Here is an 18,169-nt window from a genome sequence, read left to right on the forward strand (position 1 = left end):
ATTTCCAAAAAATGTAAAATTTGGTCTCCAAGCACATTTTAATATGAAGAATACGTTGGAAGGATTGAATCGACTATTTGAACTTTGAAAATGAAGACATAAGAGGAGGGTGTATGTTAGGAGCACAAAAAGAGAGTGCATTTTAACCCTTCTCTCTATATATATACACGGAAATAAAAAGAATATTTGATTTGAAATAGTTTTAGAAAGATTAGGATTAATGGTCATTGGTCTCGATGCAAGGTTTTAATATTTTTTCCATTAATGATCTCTGTTAAGTTGTGCCGAATAAATAAAAAAATATATATACTTTGGATCGGGAGCAGCTGGTTTACCAGCAGATCGAATGAAATCATGAAGAACTCATTTAAATTTTGTATAGATTCAGTGTCAGAATCCTTTTTACATACCACAGCCTCAAAGTTGGAGGCATAGCTCTAGAACTCTTTTCAATAACTGTTTTTTTTTTTTTTTGGACTGTCAAACGTAGAGCATTTATATTTTGCTCTTTACTGGCTTTTGAGCTTTTTCCTTAGCTGATTATGAACAATTATCAGTTATCAGTAATATGTAATTTACCTATCATGTTTCATATATGAAACGGACACTTGTATGTCTTTTATTCAAAAAAAAAAAAAAATTCTCTTCTTTATAATTACTTTTGTCATCTAATATAATTATTTTATCATTCTCTCTCTATTATTTTTGTCATCTAATATAGTTATCATCTCCAACAAATTACAAATAATTTAGAAAATTTTAAGAAAATGTTACAAGCACGGATACTGGTATAAGAATTAAGAACCAATCAAGAGCTGGTACAAGCACAAATACTCTTTTCTTAGCTATATTTGTACTAAATTAAAAAGAAGAGGTTACAAGAATAATCAGAGACAAATGAAATAAGTCTTAAAATAAATTATAAGCATCATGAAAAAAAATCTTCAAATGTTAGATTACAAATGTACCGGTAGTCCGGTACAGGCACATAAATGTGTAGCAGAAGTTATTTCATTCGAAAAAAATTCTCAGTTCTGTTAATATTTTTTGTTCCGTCCCTTAATTATTTTTCCTTAATTATTTTTCACATAGACTATTTTTCTTTGAAAGCAAGTATTGTATAAAATATGATCAAGTATATAATACTAATAAAGTTATGATCTCACAACACTTGATTAGGCATAACATAGTTTATTTTTTTAATTTTCTTTTATATAGTATAGACGGTTTGCATGATGTGCATCTATTGAGGCTAATTTGATTTGAATAGAAAATTAGTGGAGCATAGTGGCCGATTTTTTTATTTATATCCAAAAAAAATATAAATTTAAAAAACTAACCAAACCGCTTGTTTTTTTCCAAAACTACCCAAACCGGAAAAAAAATTTCCGGTTTCAATACCAATTTCCGGAAATTGGATCCTAAATCCGGAATAATTTTTTCCGGATTTAGGATTTTTTTTTTTTAGGAAATTTTTTTTTCAGTTTTATTTATAATTTATTTATTTTTTGTATTGAAGTATTACAAATATTTAATATATTTTTAAAAAAATAGATGGAATACTATATAATTTGATTTATTCGAAAGACTGCTACAAATAATCCGGATCAACATATTTCATGCCGGATCTTTTACGGCCATAAAAAAAATAATATAATATAATATATGTATATATATGTACATATAATATAATATATATGAAAATGAAGATATAAAATATGAGATATGATGAGGTATTGGAACCCTCGTTTAGTGCCTTAAAAATTCAGTTTAAGTTTTCGTTCAACGGTAGGCATTCAACGATCGGTATTTTCAAAGTTTTCAAAGTCCAAACAGTCGATCCAAACCGTTCAACGTGATGAATATTTTAAAATGTGCTTACAGATCAAATTTTACATTTTTCTAAATTTTTTTACTATTTATTAAGATGGGTACAAAAATTCAATGGTATGAATATAGCGATTTTGTTAAATACTTAATAAATAGTAAAAAAATTCAAAAAAAATATAAAATTTGATATGCAAGCACATTTTAACATATATATTATATTATATATACATATATATACATATATTATATTATATATACATATATTATATTATATATACATATATATACATATATTATATTGAGATGGGCTATGGTGCATTGCAATGCATAGGCCATGGTGTGCATTGGACCATAAATCACCGATTCAAAATGCAAATGACCGATCCAAACCGTTCATCTTGTTCTCCATATTAATATGTGCTTGGAGACCAAATTTTACATTTTTTGGAATTTTTTTACTATTTATTAAGCCACTTTGAAAATCGCTGATCCAACGGTGACTGTTTGGAACAGTAAAAACAGAAGCCACCGTTGGATCAGCGATTTTCAAAGTGGCTTAATAAATAGTAAAAAACTTCCAAAAAATGTAAAATTTGGTCTCCAAGCACATATTAATATGGAGAACAAGATGAACGGTTTGGATCGGTCATTTGCATTTTGAATCGGTGATTTATGGTCCAATGCACACCATGGCCTATGCATTGCAATGCACCATAGCCCATCTCATATTATATTATATATACATATATTATATTATATATACATATATTATATTATATGAGAAGGGTTCGAATGCCTCCATGTTTTTGTGTCTCCATCATTTTCAAAGTTCAAAGAGTCGATCCGAACCGCTCAACCTAACCTCCATACTAAAATATGTTTGGAGACCAAATTTTATATTTTTAAGAATTTTTTTACTATTTTCTTAGATAGGTACAAAATCAGTAAATCTGAACCATCTAAAAAAAGTATTTTTTTACCTATCTAAAAAAATAGTAAAAAAATTCCTAAAAATATAAAATTTGGTCTCCAAACATATTTTAGTATGGAGGTTAGGTTGAGCGGTTCGGATCGACTGTTTGAACTTTGAAAATAATGGAGAGAGATGGAGGCATGATGGAGGCACAAAAACATGGAGGCATTTGAACCCTCCTCATATTATATTATATATACCTATACATATACATATATTATATTATATATACCTATACATACACATATACATATACATATATTATATTATATTAATTTTTCTTACGGTTATAAAAAATTCGGCATGAAAAATGTTGATCCGGATTATTTGTAGCAGTCTTTTGAATAAATCAAATTATATAGTATTCCATCTATTTTTTTTTAAATATATTAAATATTTGTAATACTTCAATACAAAAAATAAATAAATTATAAATAAAAACTGAAAAATGAAAAAAAAATTTCCTATAAAAAAACTTTTGGAAAAAAAAAATCCTAAATCCGGAAAAAATTATTCCGGATTTAGGATCCAATTTCCGGAAATTTTTTTTCCGGAAATTGGTATTGAAACCGGAAAAAAATTTCCGGTTTGGGTAGTTTTGGAAAAAAAACAAGCGGTTTGGTTAGTTTTTTAAATTTATATATTTTTTTGGATATAAATAAAAAATTCGGGCATAGTGGTCTGTACTATGAATTAATATCTTCATTTTCAAAGTCCAAACAATCAATCTAAACTGATCTCCATAAAAAAAATACTTGTAGATCAATTTTTACATGTTTTATAATCGATTTCAATATTTTTCCTCCATGTAAAATATATAGTAATACATATCAAAATATATATTAAATCAGTTATATGTTTTAAATCCATGGAGTTATAGCTCTTTGATATTGTATCAATTAAACAACACTGGTAAGATATATACAAGTTGGACCACTGATTGCTGTGTTCCAAAGCCTTTATATATATGAAACAATATGTACTACGAACTGTAGATGCATGACGTGATCGATGTTCACTAATTCAATACATCAATGGGTTATGGGTGGGTAGTACTAATTGAATGAAATTTATTGAATAATTATGATAGATCTAGTAGATCTCATAAGTATCTGACATATACTACTTCAAATCAAATATACTAATTTAGGGGTGGCAAAAAAGTTCGTAGTTTGTGTCTCAATCATGTTTTGCATCTGACTCGATCGCTAATAGCTCACTCGTTATTGGGTCAAGCTGTTAACGAGCTAGCTCGCACCTAGTTCGGCCCAGAATTAACAAGTTCAAACTGGGACCTAGCTTGCGAGCTAGCTCGTTATTCTATGAATGTGTGTGCATTTTATATTGTCCAATTCGGTTCAACTTAGTCCAAAAAATTTATATAATTATTTTTCTTCTTAAAACAAGATCTAGCCAGACCCTGCGAGCCAGCTCATCAGCTTGCGAGCTAATTCAGTCTAGCTCGTGATGATTTCAAGCTGAGATTTTAACTCGGACTTCTAAAATTAGCTCACTCGTGACTCGGATGAGCCAACTCCAGATGAGTTCAAGCTGAGCCCAGTTGAGTTGGTGACGAGGGTTGCCACCCCCTAATACTAAAGCATATATAAGCTGATTTTATGTTAGAATTAATGTGGGCTATCAAATCTAAAATGAATGGTACATATTTGTTAGAAATATATCGGATGCATGACATATGGAGAAAATTATGTACTGGGCTCCATAATCTGATATGAATTGTGTTCAAGCTAAAGAAAATATAAACAGGGAAAGGTTTACTCTATGAAAAAGGCTTTACAAGGCCCATAATATCTTAGCCCATAATACCTTTGTTCCTTTGACCGCTTCTCTCTATTTTCCTTGGCATCCAATCCACGTTTCTCAGTTCTAACTTCTGACCCCAGTTAGCCGATCAGTATCCTCTCAGGTACCTGACTCACCACAATTGAAACGGACGGTCCAGATTTAATCTTAGCCGAGCCTGCTCGGGATGGCGAACGGGGCAGTATTATTTGTGCATTGTGATTCGTGTCAAGTTAAATATTTCAATTTTGGACCGGCCGATTCAGTTGTACTCAGTCAGGTAACCTGAGGGGATGTGAATTCGCAGTTACCTAGTCTCCAAAAACATCAAAACCCCTTCCATTTAAAAATTAAAAATGGAAACTAGGGAAATGGAAAGTTAGAAACCCTCTAAAATTGGATGTGATAATAAAATTATAAAACCCCCCCACTGCTCAACCCGCCACAATGCCCCCCACCCTTCGCTTCCTCGTCGCCTCCCCATCTCTCTCTTGCTCCCCTCTCTCCCGCCTCCTCTCCTCCTCTCGCTCCATCTGCGCCGCTCCGGTTCCGACGTGTGCCTTTGGTCGCACGAGAAGAGGCAAAGGCGGGCTCTTCACGCAGAGAAGAGAGAAAAGCGGAACTTCTCCCAGGGAAGAAGAGAGCGGGATAGAGAAAGAAGAGAAGATGGAAGGAAATGATCAGTTTGCATTTAATAAGCGAAGAGCTGAGGGGATGGATAAGAGCAAAAAGGGGAGAGCTCTTGAATTGAAGGCGCGAAAACTCAATCCTGTTAGCACCACTTGTTATGTACAGGTATAAAAGATTAACGATTGATTAAAAGTCTTCTTCTTTTCCTTCAGCTTGCTATGAGATTAGTTGAATTTCTTATGATGGCTGATGGTGCAGTATAAGAGTATTAGATTATTCAATTAAAATATAATAATTCAGTTAAAATCTTTCTATTGCTGTCATAATTAACCACTGATTAGGCTATAGGATCATAAATTGAGCTTGGATCAAACTCAAAAGAGGAAAATTTGTTATCATTAAAAACTTAATTACACTGCTTTGGTGCTGTACCTGCCTAATACTTTTCTTGGGGTCAATTTGTTTTTGTCATATTCTCTTTTTCTAATAGTTATTTAAAGATGTTTTTTCTCTGTTAAATTTTTAATAGATAATGGGAACAGGCATGGATACACAAGACACCTCCCCATCTATTTTGCTTTTCTTTGATAAGCAGAGATTTATTTTTAATGCTGGTGAGGTACGAAGTATTCAACCTACTGGTTTCTAACAAGCAATCTTTATTTTTACAGTTTAAACTATGTAATTATCAGTAATATTTTATCTTATAGTCAATAACTTAACAGGGGTTACAGCGGTACTGCAGTGAGCACAAGATAAAACTATCTAAGGTACTTATTTGCTGATGTGAGAACTACTTTTCCTTTTCTTTTTTTTTCGTGTGTGTGTGTTGTAGGAGAAACTTGTATCTGTTTTAACATTAGACTCTAAACCACACTTTGTCTCCATTATATAGATAGATCACATTTTTTTGACACGAGTATGCTCAGAGACTGCTGGCGGACTTCCAGGTAACTTGAGTTGCTAGTTTACTAGCTCTTTTGATATTTGCTTATTTCAGCTGAGAATATTATAACTTGTTTTGAATTGTTTACGTGTATAGGTCTTGTACTAACTCTTGCTGGGATGGGGGATGAAGGAATGTCGGTTAGTGATAGCATAATCTATCTTCTCTATCTCTCTCTCTTTCTGTCTTTGTTTATTTTTTAAGTTTCATATACAGTTTGTTGATTGACGGTCTGATGTTATTTTCTTTCAAACTATAGGTGAACATATGGGGCCCATCTGACCTAGACTTTCTACTTGGGGCAATGAGATCCTTCATCCCAAGAAAATCGATGCTCCATGCTCACAGCTTTGGGCTGGACCAATCAAACGATGCCACATCATCATCCCCTAGAGCAAAAGATGGAAGCTTGGACAATGCAATTGTGCTCATAGATGACGAGGTTGTTCGGATTTCTGCCATGTTTGTGAGGCCCACTAACCCGAAAATTAGTGTGGATTCTGATCCGGGCGAGTTTTTAAGACCCGGGGACTTGGCAGTTGTTTATGTATGTGAATTGCCAGAGGTTAAGGGGAAGTTTGACCCAGTCAAAGCAGCTTCTTTGGGGTTAAGACCGGGACCCAAGTATCGAGATTTGCAATTGGGTAAATCAGTCAAGTCTGATTCTCTGGATATAATGGTATTTCCATTATTTATTCACTTATTTTGTTTATCCTTTTTTAAGAGATTCAGATAATAAAAATACCCATCTAACTTTGGGCGATTACAACCAAAATATTGTGCTGCAGTTAGGTAGCCAAGTAGAGTTTGATTCAGCCAGTAGTATGGATGCATGAGAATAAAGTTTTGTTTTGCTTATCTATACCTTAAAATTGTGGTCTAGGGTTGTGATAATGGCTTTAGCATGTTGTCTCTGCTGAGACAATCGGCAGGAGAGGACACTTTAATTCTCTGTACCACCATTTTCCAGCTGACATGTACCAACTGGCATTCTGTACTTTCTTATTATCTTTGTCACCTTTAACATAATTTTTATATCTTAAATGCACTATTTGTAGGTAAATCCAAGTGATGTGCTGGGCCCATCATTACTTGGCCCGATTATACTGATAGTCGACTGCCCCACGGTGTACCACACACACCGGCTGTTCTCTCTCTCCTCTCTTAACTGTTACTACAAGGAGAGTGGAAAAGTTGTAAATTGTATTATCCATTTGGGCCCTGCTGTTGTGACAAGCAATGCTGAGTATAAGCAGTGGATGAGTAGATTTGGTGAGGCTCAGCATATAATGGCCGGTCATGAAATGTGAGCTTTTGAGATGTTATATTTAGTCACTAACCAAGAAGACTGTGGCCTGTGGTGACATACTTTAGTTATTAAACTGAGGAATACATAATATTGCGAATAAGCTTTGAAATTTGAAAATATAATTTATAGCCAAACTACCAGCATATACCTTCAAAACATATTATTATTTGTTGGCACGTATTCTGTGTCTATTTTGAATAAGTGATTCTTTTTTTTTCAGTAAGAACATGGAAATTCCCATCTTACAAGCAAGTGCTAGGGTTTCTTCTCGTCTCAACTACTTGTGTCCCCAGATCTTTCCTTCGTCCGGATTTTGGCCAAATTCATATGTAAATACTATCCCATCTGAGGAGAAAATCACTGATCTTGATGCACCATATGAAGTCATTTCTGCTGAGAATCTCCTCAAGGCATGTCACAATACCATTTGATTACATTAAGTTTTGTTTTTTTCTTTTGCAGTTATAATTTGGGGCAAGTTGGTTATGCTGGCTGAGTTTATATTTTTATTTATAATTTTGTTTTGTAGTTTCACCTGAGACCAATATCTCATCTGGGCTTAGATAGGTCAGCTATCCCAAATAAGCTCACTCGCGAGCATATTATTAATGAGCTTTTATCAGAAATACCAGAAATAAAAGAAATATCACAGCAAATTTCCCTGCTGTGGCAAGAATCTCCTAACGGAAAGATGATGTTGCCTCCAGTAGAGAAAAATGCATCCGTGACTGAAGAATCATGGTTGAAACAATGCTATCTGGCAAATGAGGTATCTATGGAAAAAAGAAGGTTAGAGACGAGTGAAGATGCCTCTCCTCCTACTGAAGGAGGCTTGAGAAAGCGGTTTAGGGACTATTTGGATACTCCAATCCCTCCTTGCTTGAAGAATGTCACCAGGGAAGAGATGGAGCTAGTTTTCTTGGGCACCGGCTCATCCCAGCCTTCTAAATATAGAAATGTCAGCTCAATTTATGTTACTTTATTTGATAAAGGGAGCGTGCTTCTTGATTGTGGTGAGGGAACTCTTGGTCAACTTAAAAGAAGGTAACTTCAAGACTGTTCTTTTTTTCTTCTTTTACATGGAATAATTGTGGTGATATTCCATGTCTAATCTGAGAAATAACAAATGTTGATATAGTTTTTTTTTTTTTTTCAATACATGATAGAAAGAGCACATACAATTTCCTCTCTAAAATTGTGTGTGGTCAAAGTACCCCTATTTTGTTCCTTGAACCTCTGGGATGAAGGTTGCTAGGGGCTCTTTTAAAGTATGTAGGGATTGTATTGCACAAATCTGTTACGTAGGGGGGTATCTGAGACTCTATGATGTGTTTTTAGGGTGATATATATGACATTTCTTGTTTGACGTGGTATATGTGATAGTTTGACTTTTGGCAGCTATATATGTGGAAGTGCTGAAATGTTTTAAATAACCTTTTTTCATCTTGTCCTGGTTAGGTTTGGCGTGAAGGGGGCTGATGAGGCAGTGAAAAAGCTAAGGTTCATATGGGTCTCTCATATCCATGCAGATCACCACACAGGTCTTGCTAGAATACTAGCATTGCGGTCCCAACTACTAAGAGATGTGACCCACGAACCTTTGCTTGTTATTGGGCCGAGGCCTTTGGAGAGATTTCTCAATGCTTATGCTGGTCTGGAAGACCTAAATATGCAGTTCATAGATTGCAGGTATTGGTTATGATTTAGGCAAAATTTAGATGTTATGATTTAATAAAATATTGAATATTAGTATGATGTTATTTAGTTGTAAATCAGAAATGTTCTCCCTACAAAATGTTAAAAATGACATGTAGTGCCTCCCCTTATAGCCATTAACTTTACTATAGCCCCTCCATCCCTTTTTTTTTATCCCAACAGCAATGAAAAAGAGAAGGGGTGATCTGGTATTTCTTGAAATATGGAGAAAAAGGGTAAATACATGAGGTATTTGTGAGATTCTTTTGATGTTTCTCTGGTCATAGATGAATTTTTTGTTGTAACATTGTATAAAAAATTGGTCTTTATGGTGTGTAAACCAATATTGGTACATACCGTGTCAAACAAAAAGCATATTTTACAGTTACCTGATATAACTTGGTGCATATGGACTTGAATAGTTTATGAATCTGACCTAATGACTGTGCTAATTGCAAGGCAAACCATGAGACCCATGGCCGAACCTGTTTGTGCAAGTGGGGTCATGTCAGGTCTGTTTGCACCGGGAAGCCAGATGGAGAGCTTCAAGAGGAAACCAGGAAACCCTAACGATGCACTAGATGCTCTGGACAGGTTAAGGAAGGTACTCTCGGATGCAGGTCTGGAGAGTCTGTATAGTGTGCCCGTTAGGCACTGCCCAGAGGCATTTGGTGTGGTTTTGGAGGCAAAAGATAGGGTTAACAGAATTGCAAAGGTGTTACCAGGTTGGAAGTTGGTCTATTCGGGTGACACCAGGCCTTGCCCAGCTCTCATTGAGGCAGCCAAGGATGCAACCATTTTGATTCACGAGGTAATATTTAGTTATTGTTTCTCTGGTGTAAGGTATTGCTGCAATAGATGATTTTTGTTTTTGTTAGCTTTATTTTCTACTAGTATTATAGCATACTTTCATGTTTAACTATGGAGAAAACTTTTCCCATTTTAACGTGGAATACTTGAAAAAATATGATGCCAAATAAATAAAACAAGAACTATTATATTGAGGACTTTGCTGCATCCTCTTTCCATTTTGTTAAAGTGGTTGTAACACCGGCTTTTCTAGTAATTCATTAATGAGGAGTAAAGAACTAAGGGTGGTTAGTTTTACTTTTTTAAATTAATAATTCTTCTATTTGTTATCTTCCTTTTCAACACAATCCTGTATGTTAAGTATTAACCATATAGAGAGAAAATTTCCTACCTGGAAAACCTGAAAACAGTTGATACCTTCAAAAGAAAAAAAGCAAGAATTATTATTTGCCCTACCTGAGTGCATCCCTCTTTCCATTTTGTTGACATAAATTCTAAACCTGCTTTTCTTGTAATTCGTAAAGAGGGGCAAAAACTATTTAGATTTAAGGATAGCATGACTGGGGATATTTGGATTTTGTTTCTTGAAGAAAATGAGGGTTATTAAAAAAGAGTTGTTTTAGTTGCCGGGGTTTTCGTACTATTTTTTAGCTTTTGGGAGGTACATATGATATTAACTGAACCTCGTTAATTTTATTTTTCTCAGGCAACATTTGAGGATAGCATGACCGAAGAAGCCATAACAAAGAATCACAGCACAACAAAAGAGGCAATAGGGGTGGGTGTGTCGGCTGGGGTGTACCGGATCATCCTGACCCACTTCAGCCAGAGATACCCAAAAATACCCGTTGTGGAGGAGGTTGACATTGACAAGACGTGTATCGCATTTGATTTGATGAGCGTGAACTTGGCTGATTTGCCGGCATTGCCAAAGGTTTTGCCACATTTAAAACTTTTATTTAAAAGCGAGATGGTAGCTGATGAGGAATTGGATGAGGTTCAAGAGTCTGTTGTGTAATAGGATTTTTTTTTTAGTGATAAATTATTGGGTGATTAATTTGGTGCAATTTTTTTTATTTTTCACAGATTTTTTTTATTTTTATATTTGTTGTATTTTAGTGTACCAAATTTTGTTTTATTTGTTGTACTCTTATAAGATATATTTGTCTTTTGTTTTGGATTTCAATAACTTCTAAAGGGAAGTTAATTTTACAAATACTGCTTGTGTTAATCTTCAACTTTTACTTAACTATTTTTATACCAATAGTAGCTAATACAATCCTTCTAGAGGAGCTAATTTGATTATTCTCTAATAGATGAAAGATATGTTGGAACTTTATTTGGAAAACTCAAAATTTCTAATACATTCTTAATTGAAATTTATTTGGAAAACTCAAACTTTGCTTAAATCCTCCGTTCGTGATATTTGAAATTATGAGGGTTAATATGAAATTACAATTCTTAATTGTTGGTCATTAGGCTAATAACTATCTTTTATTTATTTTTTAGTAAAAGTTCTTTTACGTTACTACCTTTCATCGCATCTTTTGAAGGCGTTTATTAATTCATTTCTATTAACCTTCATACAAATTATGCAGAAACTAAGTTATTTTATTACTACATTCGATCTCCTCTCTGTGTGTATCCGAATAAAAAAAAACATTTTAATTGATCCTCTTCTATTACTCCATAAAAAGAAAGTAACACCTCTACTCTAATACACGCTAGCTCTGGATTTTTTTATTTTTTTTAAATAGCATCAAATTTGAATATTTCAATGAAACAAGCACATTAGATTTGATTTTTATGAAAAAATAGCTTCATCAATTCACATGAGAAATTTTTTTTTGCTCCATCACACTTACTGCTAGCATATTAAATTGCCTCCACCAATCCAGGAGCTATTTTTTTTTATAGAAACCAAATCTAAAAAGCTTATTTTGTTAAAATATTTAAATTTGATTCTATTTATAAAAAAAATCCTCGCTCTCTTTCCTTTGTTAGTGTGTAGTGTGTACTTTACAGAGAAAACATGTTTCAATTTATCTAAATTGATTAAATTCTGATCATATGCTAGATATTACAGAGTTATTGTTAGTCACTTTTATAATTGCACTTCAAAGAATAACATCTCCGAATTATCTCGATTATAAAAACGGAATATACATAAGGGTAAGGGTAGTAACTCCTACACGATCCGAATATTATCTTTTTAACTTGATTTATTTTATTTTACTTATTAATTTATTTAATTATGCGAATTGTTATATAAATTTATATCTTAAAACATTTTGAAGGTAAGTCAACGCTGTTGGTCGGGAATTCAGAATCACCTGAAGTAACTAAAACTTTGAGTTTCGATCCGGACCATTGGATCTGCTTTGGCACGAATATTAAAGAGACTCGGTGATCGGGCGGTTTAGATCTAATAAACTCAAAATTTTAGTTACTTCAGAGGAGCCACACTCCGTTGGTCGCTGGCGCTCTTCAGTCTTCAGTCTGCGCGCGTCTCGGTCTCGTCCCGCAGCCCGAAAGCGGATCTGAAATGTTGGCTGCACTTGGTTCATTGTTATATTGTCAGAGCTAACTTTTCTATGACTTGAAGCCACTTGCACGGATTAAAATACTCCAGGTGCATGATCAATGTATTACTCGGTGGCCTTAGAAAAATAAAAATAAAAATAAATTATTTTCTTTCTTCTTTCTTCTCTCTTCTTCCATCCAAATCTCTCTCGCGCTGGATGCAATCGAAACCCTAGATTTCTCCGCTGATTTCAATCGGGCTCTGTGCAAGTATCGGCTAATCCAGCGTCAGCTAGAAGATCCTCGAGTCCAGTATAACTAGGGATCTGGAGCTCGTCTTACTTTTGTAATATCTTCAATTAGTTCGTCGTGCTTAATTGATAGATCATATACCATCGAATTGAGATATGGATACGAGTCGGAGAGCAGTGGAATCGTACTGGAGATCTCGTCTGATCGATGGGGTATCGACGGACGAAGATAAGGTCGCGCCTGTGTACAAACTAGAGGAGATCTGTGAATTGTTGCGTGTCTCGGATTCGAGCATCGTCAAGGAGATGTCCGATTTTGTTCTCAAGCGGCTCGATCACAAGAGCCCTATTGTCAAGCAAAAGGTAGTGATTATCAAATTTTCTTATCAGAATTGTTAAAATTGCCCATCTCTGGTTTACTAAACATTCTTTAAAGAGTAATTTCTAACGCTACTGTTCCTCTGTACTGTAATTAGGCATTGAGGCTGATTAAGTATGCAGTTGGAAAATCTGGAAATGAGTTCAGGAGAGAGATGCAACGGCACTCGACGGCTGTGCGCCAGTTGGTGCACTACAAGGGGCATCCTGATCCTTTAAGAGGTGATGCACTAAACAAGGCAGTGCGAGAAATGGCAAATGAAGCTATGGCTGCCATTTTCTCCACTGAGGAGAGCAAACCAGGCCCAGTTGTATCATCAGAAGGCCTTGGCAAGCGCATCCAAGGATTCGGTAATTGAGATTCCATCCTCAAACTCTGTGCTTTTTCTGATTTAGACTACCATTAAAAAGACAAGATTCAGAGGATCTGATCTGTTTCAGTTAAGAATTTTCTGAAAAGATGAATCTTGTTAATTGCTGGCTACTTTTGCTTTCCCCTCTTGATAGCTCTGTGTTTTTACCATTGAATTTATTTAATAAAAATAAACAAAAGTCCAGGCCAGAATTATATTTGCTTATTGCTTTTTGAACTGTATGGATCAACATGGTAGATTTTAATGAAATGCTTATGGGCAAATCGGTCAGTCTTTCTCTGCTTGACTGTGTTTCTAATGTTTGTACATTATATAAGATTAGTCCTAAAAGCAGTGGCTGTATGGTGCAATTACAAAAATACTAGGTGTTATTTGCAAAATACTGAAATAGTGTTTAATCTGGGTGTGACATAAAGTGCTTGTTCTTATACATAATAGTTGCCTGCTGACTCATCTTCTTCCATGTCTGTATACATCAAATGCAAATTACTTATCTAGGCAATCCTAATTTATTTTCAGGTAATACCAACTATGACCCATCATCAGTGAGGGATGATAAGAAATCATTTCTAAGTGAGGTGGTTGAAATAGGAAGTGCCTCCATTAAACAAGGCTTAACGACATTTGCCGCCGCACATAATATAATGAAGCCTGAGAATAACAGCAGTGGTGGCTCAGGCACATACAGAAGCCCTGCAACACTAAGGCGATCTCTTACCACAGAGAAGAACAGTGATGGTTATACTGAGGCTAACTGGAGTGGAGCCTCTTCAAGTGTCTCAAAAACTGTGCAGACTTCCAAGTGGGGCCCTGATTCTGGTGCTGGATTGTCTACATCAGGCACCAATGATGATGCAGGTAATTATTTATTAAAACCTAACTATTGTTTGCTTCATATTTAAGTGTTATTGATAAGTATGAGGATAATGGAACATTACATTTTTTTTAAGGTTTAGTTGGCTAGTCATCTACTAACGAATATATTAAAACCAGAAAAAGTTTTTTACAACACCTAGCAGCTAGAAAATATTCACAATGTCCCTAGCTATTAAATACTCCTGAAATCAAAACACAGTATGCTGAAGCGAAGTCTCCTGTCCGTGACCCATTTTCACGTTCTTGCCACTTCTAAAGGACTGATTTGCATTGTTGTACCTGAGCAATTGATAAAAAAAAATTACATTGACCAAAAAAATTGTGAAGCCATGTCTATGAGTGTCGACCTAATTATTATTGGCCAAATTGGGGTGATAGGTTCAGGTTTGGGTTCAGGGCGGACGGGGATGAAGACCCGTGAGGAGAGGCTTTTGGAGACAATTGTTACAACTGGTGGCGTTAGGCTACAACCTACCCGTGATGCTTTACAAGTATTTCTAACTGAGACTGCTAAATTGGACGCTGTTGTGATGAGTCGAGCTATTAATACCAAACTTCAATCTCCTCTTTGGCAGGTTGGTGGTTATTCTCAAGTATATATGTCCATCAATTTCTTTTTCATTAATTTTATGATGTTCCTATGTATTATGCATTGGTATGAAGTGATTGATTTCATCTCTCTTTTATTATAAAGGAAATTGATTGTATTGATTCTTCTTCTCTTTTCTTTTTCAGGTTAGGATGAAAGCTATCTGTGTATTGGAAGCAGTCTTGAGGAAAAAGGATGACGAGCCCTATTCTATTATTTCTTCTTATTTTAGTGAGAATAGTGATTCTGTGGTCAGGTGTTGTGACCTACCACAAGTTTCTCTGAGAGAGAAAGCAACTAAGGTAGGAATTTATTAATTATAAATAGCAACTGTGTTTGTTTGGTATCGTTTTTGTCGAGAGTGCACGGAGTTTAAACATTGCCATATAACAGAATGCTTATAATTAGAGTGATGAAACTTTGTGCATCTTACAGTGCCTATGCATCTCATTTGTGTTATACGATAGTAAATTTCTGAGAAAGCTCTACCGAGTTCAAATTAAATGAGAGATATTTTGAATTAACTTTGCTTGATTTAGGTTCTAAATATGCTGGATGGAGAGCAATCTACTGAAACAAGAAGTGTGCCAGAGCCCGAGGTAGAAGCAAAACCATCTCCAGCTGTCCAATTACCTGACTTAATTGACACAGGTGACTTGCTAGACGACCAAACTCCAATGGAAGTGCTGATACAAAATAATACTGGTAATAATCACAATACCAGCCAGACCATTGATGACTTGTTCGGAAGCGTGGGGCCCACAATCCCTGACATCAGCACCAGCGGCGTTACTGATGTCAGCACTGGCAATATAGCAGACATGAGCAGCACTCCAGCCGGCAACAGTACCGACCCATTTGCTGATGTGTCGTTCCATGTGAATGAAGATAAAGAACCAAAAAATGATCTCTTTTCAGGCTTGACAGTTGATGAGGAATCTTCTTCTGTTAGTAAAAACGAATTGCCTGATATATTTGGTGACATCAGCCCTCAAACTGCTGATCAAAACAATATATTTGGTGATATCAGCCCTAAAACTGCTGATCAAAACAATGTCAATGACCTAATGGCTGGTTTAAACATTAGTGACAGCATCTCTCAAGGGCAACCTAGCCAGCCATTGACAGGTGGGGCCCTTAATGGTGCACTGGGCTTGAACTCCCTCTACTCTCAAGCACCGCCATCACAGTTCAACAATGTGCCTCAACAGTTCATGCTGAACCCAGCCTTCTTAGGTCAACAAATGAATATTAATTATGGTGCAATGGGTGCTTTTATTGCTCAACAACAACAGATTTTACAAAATTTGGGTGGTTATAATCCGGGACATGGTGCTAATATTAATATTGGCAATAATAATATGGGTTTTGGAGGTATGGACGGTGGTTTGGGTTCGCCATTGCCTGATATTTTCCAGGGGAGCAATAACCCTGCACAGAGTCATGTTGCCATGATGGGTAGCTCGAAAAAAGAGGAGACTAAGGCTTTCGATTTTGTCTCGGTAAGTAGAACTTTATTTTATTAATTTTGAAGGTTTTTAGAATGTAGTATATTGTTTGGTTTGCTACTAATACCTCAGGAAAATCACATGAAAAATATACCACATATTATCAATGGGTTGTACAGTCAGTTTTGCAGTCGTTTTCTATTGAGAAATGCAAGTTTTAGGCCTCAAATCAATTTAGCCCAGTGAGGTTTCCATAGTATTATCATTTAAAGTATATTGATCATTGATATCTTGAAATGATTCATTGAGAAAATTAATAGGGCTAAAGAAAAAATGATTCCTTGACATCCACCTGTAGTCGTTACAATTTGGTAAAGAAAAAATGACCAAAAAAAGTTAGGTAAAGAAGAGGCCACATATAAATACTTCACAAACAGCAAGTTCATTTTCAATTTCAGAACAGCTTTTTATTAAAGAGATGTTATAATTGCTGTTTTGCAAGTTGCACCTTGATCTGTTTTCATTACTAATATAACCCCCCCTCCCCCCTCCCTTTTGACAGGATCATCTATCTGCTGCACGTGGGTCCAAGAAGCTTTTATGAGTACCCGAAGCTTTAGAGAAACAATAGTTCCGTATATTATGAGCCTTTAGTTAATGCATAGTCGATATTAAGATCTTGAGGGGAGAAATTCTCCTTTGGTGTTCCAATTTGCTGGTGCTATCTTGCTTTAATTTCGTTGAATTGTATACTTCTGAGAAATTTTGGAGTATATTGAATTGAGTGTTGCTGGTTGTGTTTGTGTTATTTGTATACTCAATGGCCAGTTTCATTCTCTTCTCGTAATAATAAATTGGTGATTTATTGGTTGGTTTTAGTTTGTTCAATGAAGAAAATCGGTGTATGAATTGTAGATGAGTGTTTATTTTGTTTAGTAAAGTACACTGATTATTTGTACATTTTTTCTTCCTTGTGTCCTTTTTTTAGCTGGTTCTTGTGACAGTAGGTGTAAAATAGTACTTGCTAATATGTATTGAGTATTGCGCATAATAAATCTTTGAGTATGTAAAATCAGGCCAAGAGGTTACTTTTTGTTTAAAAAAAAAAGTGGAATTTCACCTGTTTCATTACGAAACAATATAAAATCATATAAAAATTCAATAATTTTGAACTAGTGAAACATCAATCAATTAGTATCAGCAATCACAAAACAAAGTAGTATATCAAAAAATGTAATCAAACTAATATCACTATTATCAATCATTCATATCAATCATTCACACCAGTGGAAGAAGAGTTAGTATCAACTAAAAACCAATCAAGAGACAATAAACTAGCTGCCTTATCAATGGCATCAGATGTCTCTATCATCCGACTCTTCTAAATTAATAGAAGGGACTCCGTCAAAAACCATATGGGAGCTGGCTCTGTCCTGAGAATTTGTGTCTGATATCACTATCAGGGTGCCTATTTGAGTCAGAGGAGAAATATCAAAAGGTATAATCAATGACAATTTAAAATATAAATTATCTAAACGAGACTTATACCAATATGAAATCAAAGCAATAATAGAAGATGCAATCGAACTAATAGCTTGTACTGGTGTATTTTGAAAACAAATTTTATTTCTAGTCAACCAAACAATTCATAAAGTAGCTGCCCTAATTAACTCAACCAACAATTAATCTTTTAAAGGTATCCAATAATCAAAATTCCAAAGGTCGGACACTTGT

The 18,169-nt window shown here is 34.9% G+C and overlaps 1 protein-coding gene across 1 annotated transcript; it reads left to right on the forward strand.

Annotated features, from left to right (window-relative positions):
* The first annotated feature begins 4,947 nt into the window (after nt 1–4,947).
* LOC144568742 (tRNAse Z TRZ4, mitochondrial-like) lies at nt 4,948–17,347 on the forward strand. The gene is made up of 18 exons (XM_078319122.1): nt 4,948–5,401; nt 5,766–5,855; nt 5,962–6,006; nt 6,132–6,186; nt 6,279–6,322; nt 6,442–6,861; nt 7,241–7,488; nt 7,712–7,901; nt 8,021–8,535; nt 8,950–9,180; nt 9,646–9,997; nt 10,703–10,993; nt 13,247–13,499; nt 14,042–14,380; nt 14,777–14,973; nt 15,134–15,289; nt 15,527–16,489; nt 16,998–17,347. The coding sequence occupies exons 1-18, from the start codon at nt 5,054–5,056 to the stop codon at nt 17,037–17,039; spliced, it is 4,779 nt and encodes a 1,592-aa protein (XP_078175248.1). The 5' UTR covers nt 4,948–5,053; the 3' UTR covers nt 17,040–17,347.
* The last annotated feature ends 822 nt before the right edge of the window (nt 17,348–18,169 follow it).

This window comes from Carex rostrata, chromosome 17 (assembly GCF_964058835.1).
Source record: "Carex rostrata chromosome 17, lpCarRost1.2, whole genome shotgun sequence".
Taxonomy (NCBI): Eukaryota; Viridiplantae; Streptophyta; class Magnoliopsida; order Poales; family Cyperaceae; genus Carex; species Carex rostrata.